Source organism: Alosa sapidissima, chromosome 9, assembly GCF_018492685.1.
Source record: "Alosa sapidissima isolate fAloSap1 chromosome 9, fAloSap1.pri, whole genome shotgun sequence".
Lineage (NCBI taxonomy): Eukaryota > Metazoa > Chordata > Actinopteri > Clupeiformes > Clupeidae > Alosa > Alosa sapidissima.
The window spans coordinates 12,209,216-12,224,915 of record NC_055965.1 but is presented as its reverse complement, the minus strand read 5'-3'; the positions used below and the strand labels follow the sequence as shown (position 1 = coordinate 12,224,915).

General features: G+C 42.6%; 1 protein-coding gene across 1 annotated transcript in view; it reads right to left on the bottom strand.

Moving 5' to 3' along the window:
* Positions 1 to 3,432: 3,432 nt before the first annotated feature.
* The window catches only part of cnnm2b (cyclin and CBS domain divalent metal cation transport mediator 2b), a 41,794-nt gene continuing 29,526 nt past the window's right edge, over positions 3,433 to 15,700 (bottom strand). Inside the window, exons 3-9 of the mRNA XM_042104551.1 lie at positions 12,668 to 12,811; positions 12,124 to 12,261; positions 11,059 to 11,228; positions 10,410 to 10,503; positions 9,589 to 9,651; positions 7,790 to 7,968; positions 3,433 to 7,034 (exon numbers count right to left, since the gene is read on the bottom strand). Of these exons, the coding sequence (XP_041960485.1) occupies positions 6,741 to 7,034; positions 7,790 to 7,968; positions 9,589 to 9,651; positions 10,410 to 10,503; positions 11,059 to 11,228; positions 12,124 to 12,261; positions 12,668 to 12,811 (1,082 nt within the window). The 3' untranslated portion in view covers positions 3,433 to 6,740. The remainder of the gene's footprint in view (positions 7,035 to 7,789; positions 7,969 to 9,588; positions 9,652 to 10,409; positions 10,504 to 11,058; positions 11,229 to 12,123; positions 12,262 to 12,667; positions 12,812 to 15,700) is intronic.

The following is a 15,700-nucleotide window of genomic DNA, read 5'->3' as shown; positions in this document are numbered from 1 at the left end:
ATCTGAATTGGAGTAGCCAGACGACACAAACTGATGTGACAGTTTACAGTTTCTCTGCTTTTCGATTTCCAATAATGAAATAACACATTGCTTTGAATTTCCCCTAAATAAATAGCAGAGAAAAACGCCTATAGCCTAGCATATGAATAGATAGATGAATCTGGTGGAGTTTTTAGTAGAGGATAAAATTGCCTTGAAGGGAAAGCCAAGGTATAGGCAACTTCAAACATTACCTACATTGGCTACTTTTGAGTTACAATGAAATTCAGTGTGAGCAGTTTGTCAGGCTGCTAAGGACCACTTATATTCATTTACTCTGAACTGGAATTGTTTTAGTTAAACTGGCCAAAGTAAGGCGTTTCAGGCCTCGGGCCTTCCATGCCTGGAGACCTCTCCGTCCCCTGAGTCAAGTGAACCAGATTGATAGACCTCTATCTTAAAGGGCTCTATTTTGACGATCAGAAATACAGCGCAAAGCCCGACACAAAGCTTATTCTTATACACCCAGTCAGTGGCGGATTATGCACCATGCGCTTCACTTTTATTTAGCTTTGCGGCCAAGGGTAGCAGACGGTGTGGTCTGGCATATAATCCAAAAAATCGCTATCTTACGCCCTCTAAAAATCATTACAACACTGACAAAGATCAGGTGATGATAGTTTCACTTTGCCTTTCAGTTCAAATAATAGGCGAGTGCAGAATGCATGTAGTCACAAACAGGTTTCAGTAAAACAGGGTTTAGTGGAATCCCTGTGTTCTATACACAGTCTCGCATGCGAGCAGATTCCTTCAAATGCGCCGCTAACTGGCAAAATACCAATGCTTGAAGTTGCGCTGCTTGCCGTTAAAGGGAATGACAGATGTCACTCTCATTGGTTGAAAGGATGTTACGCCCAATACACACCCTGATTAAGAAACAACCTTTTTGAACAATGTGCCCGAAGTTTGGTAACAAAACCACCCAGACTGTTAACTGGACACACCCCTAAATGTATTTAAGCTTTTCACCACTGACCAATGACCATGCGTTTTAAATCGTCAAAATAGAGCCCAAAGCTACATTGTGTATTTCTTAGGTTAACTCTTTGGGGAAATTATCCCATCTAGCGGTGAGATGGTATATTGCAACAGACTCCAGCTTAAAACGCTTCATATGTAGGCCCTAACGTTATATATGTTGAGCACATATTTTTGCTAAGAATCAACTCAAAGAAATTGCACAATGTAGCTTTAAATAAAAATGGTTTGGCTATAATTTAATCTGCTCAGCTAATTAGATTGATCACAGTAGCCTATAAGAGCACACAAATGCAGAGCACAGGACCCAAAGCCATAATCATAATATATAGCCTACTTGGAGGGGACATGCCCCCCCCCCCATATTTAAACATATTATGCTTAAAATGTCCCCTCATACAAAGACATACATTGTTATGCTACAATTGCCTGTCACTCACTGCTGTCCAAAATAATCACTTGCCGCTGTAGCCTAATCACAAATAATTTGTAGCCTAATCACAAATAACAATTACTGTTAACTAGAATAGATTTTATAGGCCTACATAACTACCCACCAGCCCATCGTGCAAATTTAGGATCTGTTAATGTTCTCATTAATTGTTGATGGGACATTTAGGCTAATGTAGTAACACCATACCAACACTAATACAGTCTATGCTAACTGAATGTAAAAACTTGTTTTCGATCGTCAGTTCATCTTTTATTTCATAATTAAATTATAACATTACATTTGTGTCTTGTGAGGTCTGTCAATTGCATATTTCTCACAGTCAATGCATGAGACTTGAGAGCCATGTTCAGCAAGAGTGTGGTTGAAACTAAGAACAACATGCAAGATTAAAACTGGTAAAAGCAGGTTTTGTTCTTCAGGGGACTTCCAGGGAATTTCTGTGATAAACCCCCTCCCACACACACACACACACACACACACACATTTACAGTTGGCCTTGAATGTTGCCATTTCTGAAGAAATAACACAATAACTGATTATGAAACTCCTGTGCTCTGAATGAACTCATCTGCCTTTTATCTGTCACAGACACACAAGCTGGCCTATCAGTCTCTGGTTCATCATCTCTGTCATGTACATGAGTCAGTCATACTCTAGAAACTTCTGTTGTTACTGAGGAGATGACAAATGAGATGGGATGGCATTGTTTTTGTCATAACTAACACACAAACACACACAAACACACACTCACACACACACACACACACACACACACACACACACACACACACACACACACACACACACACACACACACATACACACACACACATACACACACAAATACACTTACAGGTGGCCTAGAGTGTTGGCAACACAAATAGCCAATAGAAATGTAAAGTGAGTAAACTTGAGTCTATTATCCATTAGAAATGGACTGATATTTCTCAGGAATGCTCTCACAGCTGACGTCTGACTACCCATAACCTTAGCACTAGAGTTTAACAATGAAAAGTGTGCTTTTATCAGTGCAAAAGACACTTTTTGTGAAGGGTGACAAGACTTATGACTGTCAGTTTGACAGTATTAGCATTTTGGTGATATTTTGTGTTGAATTTGAGGAAACCAATTGTTGTTTCAGTTGTGTTAAGCTATTAAAATTGTCCTGGTAATGACATCTGTTCATGAATTTCTATATGGGATATTTGCCCCCTACTGCCATTCCATTTAACATGGGGGCTCAGGAACATGCCCCTAGAGTGTAGCACTAGCTGCCTGGCTGCAGCAACTCGACCTCGAAATTTGCCTTGAATTCTCCTTGAAGTCTTGATGATGGAGGAGTGTGTTTTCTAAATATGTAGGCATGCACAAGAAGACACAGAAAGTTCCATCGGGAATTAGACTGTAATGGTTTTGTAAAACTTACACTTCTGTAAAAGATTACATGACTCAGCGTTTAAAAAGTAGGGGGATTACATGATTTAGCGTTTAAAAAGTAGGGAGATGCTAATGGTATTATATTCATTAATCGTCATGTACACTTGCACCCCCGACCTCTTTGTTTCCCCACAAACAATTTCTGAGAATTCAGCTATTCTTCTTTCTCTGTGTTTCACCTAAACAGTTTGGTTACACCTAAACAGTTAAACTAGGGGAAGAAATACTCCACCACAAACTCTCATTCTGTTAATCATTGACCTTTTATTGTACGTACAACTTCAACTAGCACACATAAGCATACTGTCCTTAGGTTGGCAATGGGAAATGTGCAAATATATATATATATATATATATATATATATATATATACGCTTCATTCATAGAACAGAAAATTAATCAAAATAGCAGCAGTACACAAGGATGGATTACTGCACGGGCCCAAGGGGTCAGGGGGCCCTGAAGCCCAAGCCTTTGCATGGAATCATTGCCTCAGTATCAACAAATGTAGGCTATGAATCTGATTGAATTTAGTATTGGCCATCCCCAAAATGCACCAGAATACAGGAAATCACATCAAACAAATACAATGAGGGTTCTCATTTCACCCTCTTTGAATTGTTTTTCTTTTACTAAAAAACACCTCCATTAAACCCTTTACTTTTTTTGTGGCAGCACGTCGGTCTGTTGTATGCATAATTGGCCTGACTCCACTATGGCTGAAGCCGTTGGAGAACACCTGTACGGTCACTGCTTTGACAAGTTGAATAGAGTATAGTGATACAAACAAGAAGACAATCCATTAACATCAGCTGCACAGAGTGTCCTGTGTACTTGTCTTTCTTTTTTTCTTTCTTTCTTTCTTAGATTGTCCTTGCAGAGCAGACTACTTGATGCATAGGAACGTCTGTTGTAACTACAGGTGTTAAATTCAATAAGTTAAATTGAATCACTAAAAATGGGCAAGATCAGGAAACACACAGAGAAATATAGACACATTCAACAGTTCAAAAGGTTCAGACTAGTTAAGCTCTTGAGAAGCGATGTAAAAGGATATCACACCTACTAGTGGCCAGATATTGTGGGGATTTGCTGTATAACACTCTCTCTCGTGCCCTCTCTTTCTCTCTCTCACTCACTCCCCCCCCCCCCCTTCTCCCAGAATAGAATTCTATTGCGATAATCTGAAATGAGCAATATTGTGCTGCAGTGGCACCACATGTATCATTGCCTCTTCTCCTGGCTGGCAAGACAAAGTGGGTGAACACTGAAACAAGTGGGGCAAGTCTCATTGGAGACACAGTGGCATAGAAAAAAATGGTGCTTTGAGTTCACCTAAATGCGTTCAGAACAAGAGCACGTACACATGTTTCTTCAGCACTGGACCTTATAAAAAATAAAGTTTGGATGCCTATGAAAAATACAAGCATCTTAATTTAGTACAAGATTTTCCATACCCATTATTCTAAAGGTGTATACAAAAATCCCCACCATTGAGGAACACGTATGAGGAGCAAAGGCAAATACAACAGTGAAAATACAATAAAACAGTGGAATAATTAGGAAATGCACATCTAATCGCTTTGAATCTATCATTTGCACAAACTGGAATGTCACCATACAGTACAGTATGTGTTGCCTTAGTAGTAAATATAATCTTTTAATTATTACAAATAATATGTAATACTGAGTTTGTCCAACAGACAGACTGAAGTCCACTGAATCTCCCCAAGCCAAGAGGGAGAGACTAAGTATAAACTGTTGAAGTATCACATGCATATAGATCCAAGCTTGGTCTGAACCAAAGATTCTAGAGCTGAGCTCTGTTCTAGAATCTTTGGTCTGAACTGATTTACTCAAATCATTGGTGAACAGAGAGGATGTTCCTGAATAACTGAAACTGAAACGGGGTGCTTTCATAAGTAGTAACATACGCATCATCGTCAGTAGTAACAAATTAATCAGTAACAGGATACTGACTATCAATTGGACATTTGTAGTGGACAACATTAAACGCACACACATTCAAGCCGTTAAAACATTAAGGCCAACAGTGAAAATAGCATTAATGATCAGTGGTAAGACAGGTATGGTCGCTGCATGGTCATGTTTTGCTGTTATGATTTTCAACAATCATCCAGTCAGTTAAGACAAATGTGGTCCCAGGTAAGGGTTTGTTAAAAACTAAATCTCCTTTAGTACAAAAGTCAGCAGTAGTGTTAAGTCTTGTTAAGGAACTATCAGTATATCATCCATGTAATTCATTTCCAATCGATGGTCATGATAAGTTAGCACCCTATCTGTTAACTACTGTACAACACTCAAGGGGAAGGCCAGAACTTCAATCAGGCATTTCCAATATTGCTTAGGTTTTAATGGAATGTGGAGAGAGAAAGTATTATTGGTCTGACGTCGGACCAAAATGAGGATGAAAGCTCCTAGCAGAATGTTTGAACTGCAGTGCACACACATCAACATCAGGACAGTCTACCTGGTGGAAGTTCTATGCAATTGTGTCTATTGGAACAAATGTACAAACATATGGTGCATAAATGCTTACAATAATTCTATAATTTACTATACAGTGATTTTAAATCAATAATCATCTTTTTGTAAAATAAAATGTGGTTCATTGCACTTGTTAAAAATTAATGATTTTAAAAGGCAAAAATGTGATTCTTTTTTTAAAAAAAGGTGAAAAAAGATATTGTACCTTAATCCTGATTTAGCATAATAGTAAAAATAATATCTTCAATATACATTTTCTCTTCAAATACCCTCACCAATACATACACATGAATGTATTTAAAACTATAGTCTTGTGAGACGTGACTTAAAAACACACACACACACACATACTTGCCAGAGCACAGAGGTGTGTGTGCGCAACATCGTTACACCAACTTGTTTGCTTCCACACAGTTACATATAATTATATATTTCTATATGTATATATACACACACGCACATTATATAAAATAAATAAATACACAAAAAATGTTCGTGGTTCACGGTTTATGGTTTCCTTCAAAGCGGTATTTGGTACTGTCTTTGACTCACCATTTTCTTTATTCATATATATTTATTTGCACTGTGGCGATGTGTCCTTTTTTTGTTTCCCCCAAAAAATCCACTATGCCTCCCTGAAGACGAAGAAAGGAAATAGGAAACAGTCCTAGTGGGTTATAGGGACTAGGATCGGGGGGGGGGGGTATAGGAAAACAGAGAGAGGACAGTTCTGTGTGGTTTGTTTTTTTGGGGAGGGGTGTTGGGTGGGTGCGGATGTCAGGTTGGTGTCTACGACCAAACTCCAAGCTCTTTGGTCTGCTTTGCGTGAGGAGACGTAGCGAATGAATACATGCAGCGAGTGCATGGCGTGGCTGAATTGGAAACAAATTGCCCCTTTCCTCCCACTTCTCTTTGACAGTTCACTGTCAACTTCATACAACTTCATACAAACAAACTGTAACAAAGAACAGTTGTGGCCAATGGGTGGCTATGAAGAAGAGGGGGAATGCTAGGTTCTCAGAGCAGCCCGTGGTTGTGCAGGACGGGGAGTGTCTATGGACACGGACAGGCAAGTGGTGCTCTGTCCAAAAAAGCAGGGTACGACTGTTGTGAATAGTCTTGCATGGGTACAGATGGGGTGGGTGTGGGGTTTCTAGGCACAGCTTCAACCCACCACTATGCTGAGATGGGGTGGAGGGGCATTTCTGGGCATGAGTGGGCAGAAGCCGGGGGGGGGGGGGGGCTTCATCTAAACTCTAGCCAACCCCCCCACACCTCCCCCTCTCGTCTCTCTGCCCCCCCCCCCCCTCCACCCCTGGAGAGGTTATATGGGCCCTTCGCTGTGGGCCGTGTGGTTGGGCTTGCTGTGGCTCACGCAGTTCTGCTGTGGCGCCGGCGTCTGCGTTAGTGTCTGAGCCAACGCCTGTGTCTGCGTCTGTGTAGCTGGCGGCTGCTGGTGCAGCAGCAGCGAGGCGGTCTGGTCGGCCACCAGTGGGCCATCCTGCAGTTCGTTCAGAGTCAGTTCGATGCGTGTGTATTCGCCCTCGGTGCCTGATGACTGGGGCATCTTGTCCATATGCGAGGCCATCAGAGCGTTCTGGTACTGCTGTCGAGTCACCTGTGTGAAGAATGTTCCGTTTCTTGTTAATATCTGAAACAACTAAAAATGTTTAGCTTATTAATAGATAGCTAACAGGGATCTTAAGAGAACCACAATGACAGCACAGATGTTACCCATGAACAGTAATTAACTTAATGAATTCATTTTGACAATATATGATGGGACATTGTGCTGTGAAATCAGTTTTTACACTTTGTGGAGGAAACAATTACAAGACAAGTAGAGAGAGTAGCAGTTTACTGGAGTTTACCAGACCACATTTGGCCGGCTGGATAACAGAAAATAACCCTCAAAAATGTACCAAAGAAAGTACACTAATGCACCCACAGCTTTTAAGGCTACTGCATGCTAGCCCAGCTCCTTAGCCACTACACTACCACCCCTGGCTTAACTTCCTATATTGCACTAGCCTCTAATGCAGTGTTTCTCAAACTTTTTCAGACCAAGGACCAATTAAACAAAAACTCACAGACCACTTAGTAAACCTACTTCAACAGTATACACAATATGCCTACTGCTTGTTGCCTTTGCACCTTGCTTATTGTGTCAGAGGATTCATATGATTTAAACTGGTGTATCTTAACTTTAATTGTTTTGGATTGACATACAAGTTGGTCCAATATTGCAAACAACTCATCTATATAATATTTTTCCATGTCTGTTCGCGGGACCACTTGGGATAGCTTGCGGACCACACTTTGAGAAACACTGCTCTAATGCGATTCAACCTCAGTTAGTGCCTTGTCCTGTACCTTGATGTACTGTAGGTCTGTGACAGCTTGCACAGAGTAGTCGGGCACATAGATCTGCAGGAAGGAGTTGAGCTGGTTGTTGCCACTGCCCAGCGTGGGTGTGATGGAGTCGATCCGCTCGTTGCGATTCAGGGAGTCAGAATGGTTTAAGGCAAACGGCCGTGGAGGTGACTTATTCTCTGTACACACACATGTACACACACACACACACACATGTACACACACACACACACACACACACACACACACACACACACACACACACACATGTACACACACACACATGTACACACACACACACACACACATGTACACACACACACACACACACACACACACACACACACACACACACACACACACACACACACATACACACACACACACACACACACACACACACACACAGAGCACAAGCACAGATTAGCATAGGTTAAGTCTTTTTTTCAAGCATTCTGATACTGTAAATACAATTGAGTTTCTTGTCATTTCTGTACAACACAGGTCAGCAACGACCAGCCCACCAACACCTAAACTAGCGCCAGACTAACTGATACACTGACACATTATTACTGGAGATTACTGATTGAGTCGTTTGTAGCCCCTGTAGTTTGCTGTATTACGGGACTGTGCTATTTATATGTAGTGTATATACAGAAGCAGTGAAAGAGTATAACTTAAGTGGGTGGTAGTTGTTACTGTTGTAAGGGAATGATAAAAAAGGCTTAGTTCTCTCAAAGGGAAGACTAGCCCCTTTTTAATTAAAGACAGATTATGTTTTCCACTTCTTAAAGAGCAGGGGGGAAAGCACACACACACACACACACACACACACACACTGAAATGAGAACATACTTATACGGACACATACACCCAAACACACACACACACACACACACACACACACACACACACACACACACACACGCATGCGGTTTAAAGGCTCCCGAGGTGGTGTTAATGCCACAATTTGGTTGGAATGTATATAATCCCTGTTTGGACATCCGCGTAGAGCACTGGGCCCCAGTGGAGGCATGTGAACTTGGTGGAGGAGCCGAGTCGAGGGGCCACCAAGGACCCGACTGCAACAGATCTCCCACCGGCAGCCTCTGAGGGCTGGGGCTTCGTGGGGCTAAGAGTGCCTGTCAGGGTATGGAGCTTAGAGGTGTGTGTCACTGAGTAAAGAGACCTCTGTTTGGTTTAGTATATTCTGCATGAATATTCTGCCTGACCTGTACTTGTATTCATCCAGTGATGGTGAACACAGTGTGGAGAAGTTAAGTATCTGGAACTGACTCTAGGATTGTGAATGGCTACATAGAGACGTAAACGTCAGTCTAGAGCCTGCAGTCAAATCTACAAGCGGCGCAAGTAAATAACTTTGGTCATGTATTTGTTTTTTTGTTTTTTTCTAGCCTTTCCATATAACGGCGTCACAGCTTGAAAATAAGAGACTAAAGATATTCGATACAAGACTCGACATTCGAGACTCGGTACAAGTTAGTACAAAGGAGTATAAGCCAGGCAGAGGTGGTTCACACATTGATACATAATGACTAACTGGTCATATACACCTATGCAAATAAGCACATGCAAAGTGCATGCACATACACACACAAAACATTATGACGCAACATATTCCACTGGCCAGCAGGCCTTTTCAGGGGGCATGCAACAATATTCTCTCTCACACACACACGCAAACAGTCTGCATACTAGTGCACATACACCCGCACACATGCACACACACACACACACACATGCACATAGTAAAATACAGCAGGACGATATTACTGTACCTGGAGATCCAGCTAGGGACTCTGCTCTACTGACCATTAAGGAGCGAGACAGTGAGAGGGGAACTGGGGAGAGTAGGCACAGGACAAGGGAAGACAAGAAGAGAGGGAGCAGAAGGGAGGACCGTCATCACACCATCATCATACACTTCTGGCAGACTTTAGTATCCGTCCACCTCACTTTAGCAGGGAATCCTTCCCATTCTAACATTCCAGTAAAATAAATGCGTTCATCAACAAAGTAAGATTCTAGAATTCAACATTGATAGATATTTTTTTGAATGTTCCATCTCCAACATTCTAAACACATCATGATACTTGATGTGATACTTGTTTACTGAGCTTACATATCATACTAGAGCCACTCATTAAAATATTTTCACAAAATGTCATAATGTACATCTATACAAAGAAAATCTAGTGCCAACAATGTGCGTTTTCTGCCAGATACCGCAGTACCTGAACTGTACCAGCAGAGGGCCCCTATCTCCTATTACAAAGATCCCTGAGAGGGCCTGGAATTTTGTGAATGGACACATAAGCCCAGCCATAAGACGATTGGATATCAACTCTTGGTACTGTGTGTGTAGCCAAGTCCAAGTTGAGTACAGTCAGTGAGTGCAAAATAGCCTACTACTGCCTCCTTTTCTCTAAGACTGCAGACTGCATAAAGACAGTTGCACATTTACTCAACATCCCTCTCCTTATCAAGAGCGTAAAAGGGGTCAGTAAGGGAAAAGGAAATGTCGTCCAACTGACTACAACATGAACAACGTGCATTACAGAAAGCCGGAAACAGTATCAAGTGCAGAGTCCTGCCTTACCTGGAGTGGCTGAGAGAGCCATCATTCCATAGGAGGAAAACGCGCCGGCCTCGAACTTCATCCCCTCCTTGCCGGCCTCCACTTCGACTTTCCCCTGGTGGGTGGACATGACATCCTCAGCCCAGCGCTAGCAGAACTACCGACTGCATCATCACTTACACTTCCCATATGAACATGTATACTGAATGCGTTGTACGTATAGATTGATGTCATAGATTTACAACAAACTTCTGACCAACACCGAAGCAAGACAAGAAAGAATTGCCAATATCTATACATATATAGGTCTTACTCTTATACTTTAATGATGTACTACTGTTAAGTTTCTTTTGCATTTTACAACAGCTCTTATGAGAGGTCAGAACTGCCTAGATACAGCTCAAAACACTAGGTTTCAATCACGGAAATGTGTCACTTTAGGAGCGAACATTTCTCTCTTCCGGCAGCATAACACTACTTTGTCTTATTAGCACCAAGAGGGGAGAAAATCTCACTCTGCTGGCCTTGTGTGTGGTTAAACAGACTTGCGAAAATCCTAACTTTGCTTTAATAGCTCCCAATCCTGCTCACCCCCACGACCACGGCCACCCTCCTTTCCTGCTCAGGGACCTCTGCCAGACCTCGGCCGGCCTTGGCCCCGTCCACTAACCTGCAGGATGAGGATAAAGTAGTCGACGGGCTTGTTGCGGTGGAAGAGCTGGTGTTCGGGGGCCCGCTTGTTCTTCTCATTGTACTTCAGCTCCTGGATGACGTTCGGGTGCTTCAGGAGCCGGAGCAGGATCTTCTCCGACATCTGTGCTGGGCTGAAGGGTTCCACCTCTGCACAGGTGAAGAAAGAAACAGAACCACTACATGACTGCGTGCGCTAGTTACTTTCACCTGACCCTGACTATAAGTGACACAAACTGAAAACTCAAACGTAGTAGGCGAGAAAACACGAGCAATAAAGGAAAAGGTTTATAGGAAGACTGAACTAAAATGGTGACCTCTTCATGACCTCTTCATCTCTCTCTCTGACTATTTCAAACACTCTCTGAGTCACCGTGATTGAATTGTGTTCTACTTCCCTAGGAACTAGAATAGGCTTGGGGGCTCATACCTGCTACTGACTGGTTCCAGTGAAAATCATTTTCTGGAAGCTGCACGTCATAGCCGGTCTGTGGAAGGATGTGTGTCAACTGGCATCAGGTTCCACCCTGAACCGAAAACTGCCTAATAGCATTGGGGCTGTTTAATCGAAGCTAAGTAGCTGGGTCAAAGGTCGGGGCAAATCTGGGTATGCCTCCGGTCATGCTATAGTAGTGAGTGAGCAAGAGAGACTTTCATGTCTCCCATGGGAAATGCCAGTATATGAATCACACCAAGTTCTGTTGAACTCCTAAAAAATAACCAGAACAATCCCACAAGCCCAAGCCACACTTCAAAATGGAACTAACCTATGACACCCCTGGAGAAAAAAAACAAAAAAAGTTTGTGACTTCCTGCGACTAATTGCTATCCTCTGTCCCTCGTTCTTTCTCACTCCCTCTTTCTCTTTCTCACATGGTTCATTCCGTCTTTCTCTCATGCCTGGTGCCTCCTTTCCCGCTAACCCCTTAAGTCAGGCGTCAGTGCAGGCCACACTGGGGGAAGTCAAGCAGACACACACACACACACACACACACACACACACACACACACACACACACACACACCACCATGCCACACCACTTGCCTGTTGCTAGGAAACGCAGAGTAGCCAGTAGAAGCTGAGGTGATATTTTAACCTTCATTTCATTGTCGGTGTGCTTGAAGGCCGAGAAATCTTGCTTCCTTTCCCGATGGGTAATTTTCTTTTTTGTTTTGTTGTCAGCTGTGGGGGCAAATGACGGAAGACAGTGAGGGGAGAAACAAATGAGCTCGGTGTTTGGGGTACTTTTTTTTTTAAACCACAACAACAACAAAAATTCTTGGATGTGCAATTTACACTCTTAAAACAGTAAAGGATTCAAGGAACAAGATCTGGCGAGTAAGTTGCATCACATACTGAATGGGCGACTGGGAATGGCTATCACACTGAACAAAAACAAACAAGCAAGTGTTTTCACTGGAGCCGCTGTTCATTTACAAGTCCATTTGGTTCACTTCCTCATGATTACAATTTAATGAAGAGGCCATGCATAAAAAAGCACCATTCAAGCCCCTGGCAGTTGTCTCTGAAATGCTTTAAGATCGTAGGCTACAAAAGAGCCAAAGAGTATCATATTCAAGACACATACTGTACAAATCTGTTTCATCCAATATCTCGGACTTGATGATTTCTTCGATGACATCCTCCAGCGTGACAATGCCAAGCACTTCGTAGAACGGGTCCCCCTCCCCTTCGTTATTCACCCGCTGGACGATGGCCAGGTGGGATTTACCTGTAGGAAAAAAAACAATTCGAATCATGTTGTGAAATCTCATATTTCCTGAACATGTGTCAAGTCAATTACCACACTGGCTGCGCGGAAGCTAGGTGGAGATGTTTGTTGTTTCTTTGGAGACAGACTAAAATACTCTTAGATCTGAGATTGATTTGTATTTATTTTCAAAGAGAGAGAGAGAGAGAGAGAGACTCATACGATCCACCAAAATGCTAAACAAATTCTTTGCCTTTTCTCAGCTTGTGATCATTTAAAAGGAATTTTCCTGAGGGGGAGGCTAATATTAGACCTGAAATGAAGTTTCCACTCTAAAGGAACTGCTGTGTGTTCTGATTGTCTCAGAGCTGCTCGTTAAAATGCAGATAGGCAGAGTTTTGATCCTAGAAAGCCTACGTTGTGACACAGTACATTCTCTCTCTCTCTTTGTCCCTCTCTCTCTCTCTCTCTCTCTCTCTCTCTCCCTATATATATATATACACTGTATATGTGTATGGGAATTTTCAGAATCAAGAAGAAGTAAAAATCAGATGCTTTCTCTCTGAAAGTAACCTGTTTCCTCATACAAAAATAACTAAAACCATATTAAACCATCTATATAAAAACTGCAGAAAAGAATATGAAAATAAACAAATAAACAGTCCTGTAACTTTACATTTTGCTTCATCCCACCTCATGATGGAAGCTATAGATTATTTCACACAAAAGGAAGGTTTCAATGAAACGGTGGCTTTAGCATTACGGCCTCAGTGATTACAGTCTTAACATTAGCAGCCACTGAAGCGTGATTAATGTCTATTCCCTGAAGTGTTTACCAGCTAGTTGACACAACATGGCCTCTGACTCCATGTTTTGTTGGAGTCCACTGAATTTAGCAGTAAATGATGACACATTCTTTAAAGACACCACCACCCACCACCACCACCATCACTTTACACACTACTTTTGGGGGGAAGGGGCGTCTGGGGTCCCATGACATGGTAAATAACAGAGAGAGCCTTGATTACGAGCTACACTGGATTGGACAGGAGCCGCAAGAACAGAAAACATGTTTACTCCATGGAAAACATGTTTACTCCATGGAATTTCTCTCTCTCCCTCCCTCCATCTCTCTCTCTATCTCTCCCCATCTCTTTCTCCCTCTCTCTTCCTCTCTTTCTCTCCATCTCTCTCTTCCTCTCTCTCTTTCCCTCTCTCCCCCTCCCTCCATCTCTCTATCTCTCCCCATCTCTTTCTCTATGACTCAAAGCGAGGTCCCTTGAGTGCTGAATCATAAAGAGAGATATTTGACCACTCAATGGGGATTAAACAAATATGAAATGGCTTTATGGTTTTATATTTCCCTTTTCATGACCACTTATCAGGGAGCTCCTGACAAGTGAATTGTAAGTGTGTACACGCTTCCCATCTGTGATCAGAAGGGTGATTTGGACTTGTGAGAAGTGCATTGTGGGTTGCCCATACTAAGCCAAACTGCGGAGTCCAAAGCGAGCCACACATCTGACCATTCGGGTTTACACTTTCACCAAAGAAAAGTAAGAGGCCGTGGGATTTAGGCTACCATGTCTACATTCGTTTTATCCGAAACATTCCAGCACATTCTTTCCCTCCCTCTCCCTGTCTGTCTGTCACACACATTTTTTTCCCCTCCTGTATGTCTCGCTGTCCCTCACAGTGATGACTGCATACTTTCCACTTTCCCACAAAAAAAGAGAGGGATGGCAGCCTGACAGCAAAAAAAAAGAGAAGGGCAACTAATGTCTTCCTTAAATATGGGTAGGACAAACATGTTCTGTTTATTCATAGTTCCTTGGCTGCTATAATGATGGCGTTCGTTCTTGGGGACGCTGCTTCTGCTGCTGGTAGGGGATAAAAGGGGGTGGGGGGGGGTGACCCCTGTGGCCCGGCGGGAGCTGGTGTGAGGGGGCGGCGGTCAGGGCTCAGCGGAGTTCTGAGAGGCTCTACAGAGAGAGTAAAAGAGAGAGGAGAGAGAGAGAGATGCGGCCCAGAGAGAGAGAGAGAGAGAGAGAGAGAGAGAGAGAGAGAGAGAGAGAGAAAGAGAGAGAGAGAGAGAGAGAGAGAGAGAGATGAGGCACCGGCACCACCGGTCCCCTGCCGGGGGTTGTGACCCGCTGCACGAGTCCCGGGACGCCTCCAGAGTGGGAGCATGAGGACACGCCACAGCAGGATGTGGGGGGGGGGGGGGGGGGGGGGGGGGGTGATGGACAGACATGATAGAAGTGGAAAATGAGAAAAGAGTTACAACAAAGTGACCACTCTGCTCTACAAGGTCCTTCGGTGAACTCATTCACATACACAACCAACCCCGATGAAATAGCAGTGATTCATTCTGTTTATGTGTTTATGTCTTTGTGGAGGACTTACAAAAAAAAAAAAAAACATTCTGCTGTAATGTCTCTTCAGTGTTCACGCAAACTCTACTTCATCCAAACACTTCTGTACCACAATTCTACTTTTAGAAAGTGATTCAAGACTTCAACTGTTCTGCTCACCAACAAAAAATACTTACCTATGATGGATCTGCTGAAAAATAAGTTCTATGAACAAGTCTCCTCAACAACAAAAGCGTTTCTATTGTGTACAGGGTGAGAGAAAATGGAATTGAACATTATGTCCAATACTTTCTTTAATATGTTGGTTTAATGTGCAGCATTGGGCCCAATATTCAGTATGTGGTTTAATGTTCTGCATTTATCACTAGTGGGTCACTTTGACACTAAAAGTATGATTCTACGTCTGCATCATGACCCTGTGTGATATCTTTACTGTTCTTTTAAACATGATAATGTAAGGCGCCAGAGTGGATATCACTTGTGGTTGTCTATTCTGCGTCAACAGTCATTTTCGTCATTGATTAAGGTAGACTGA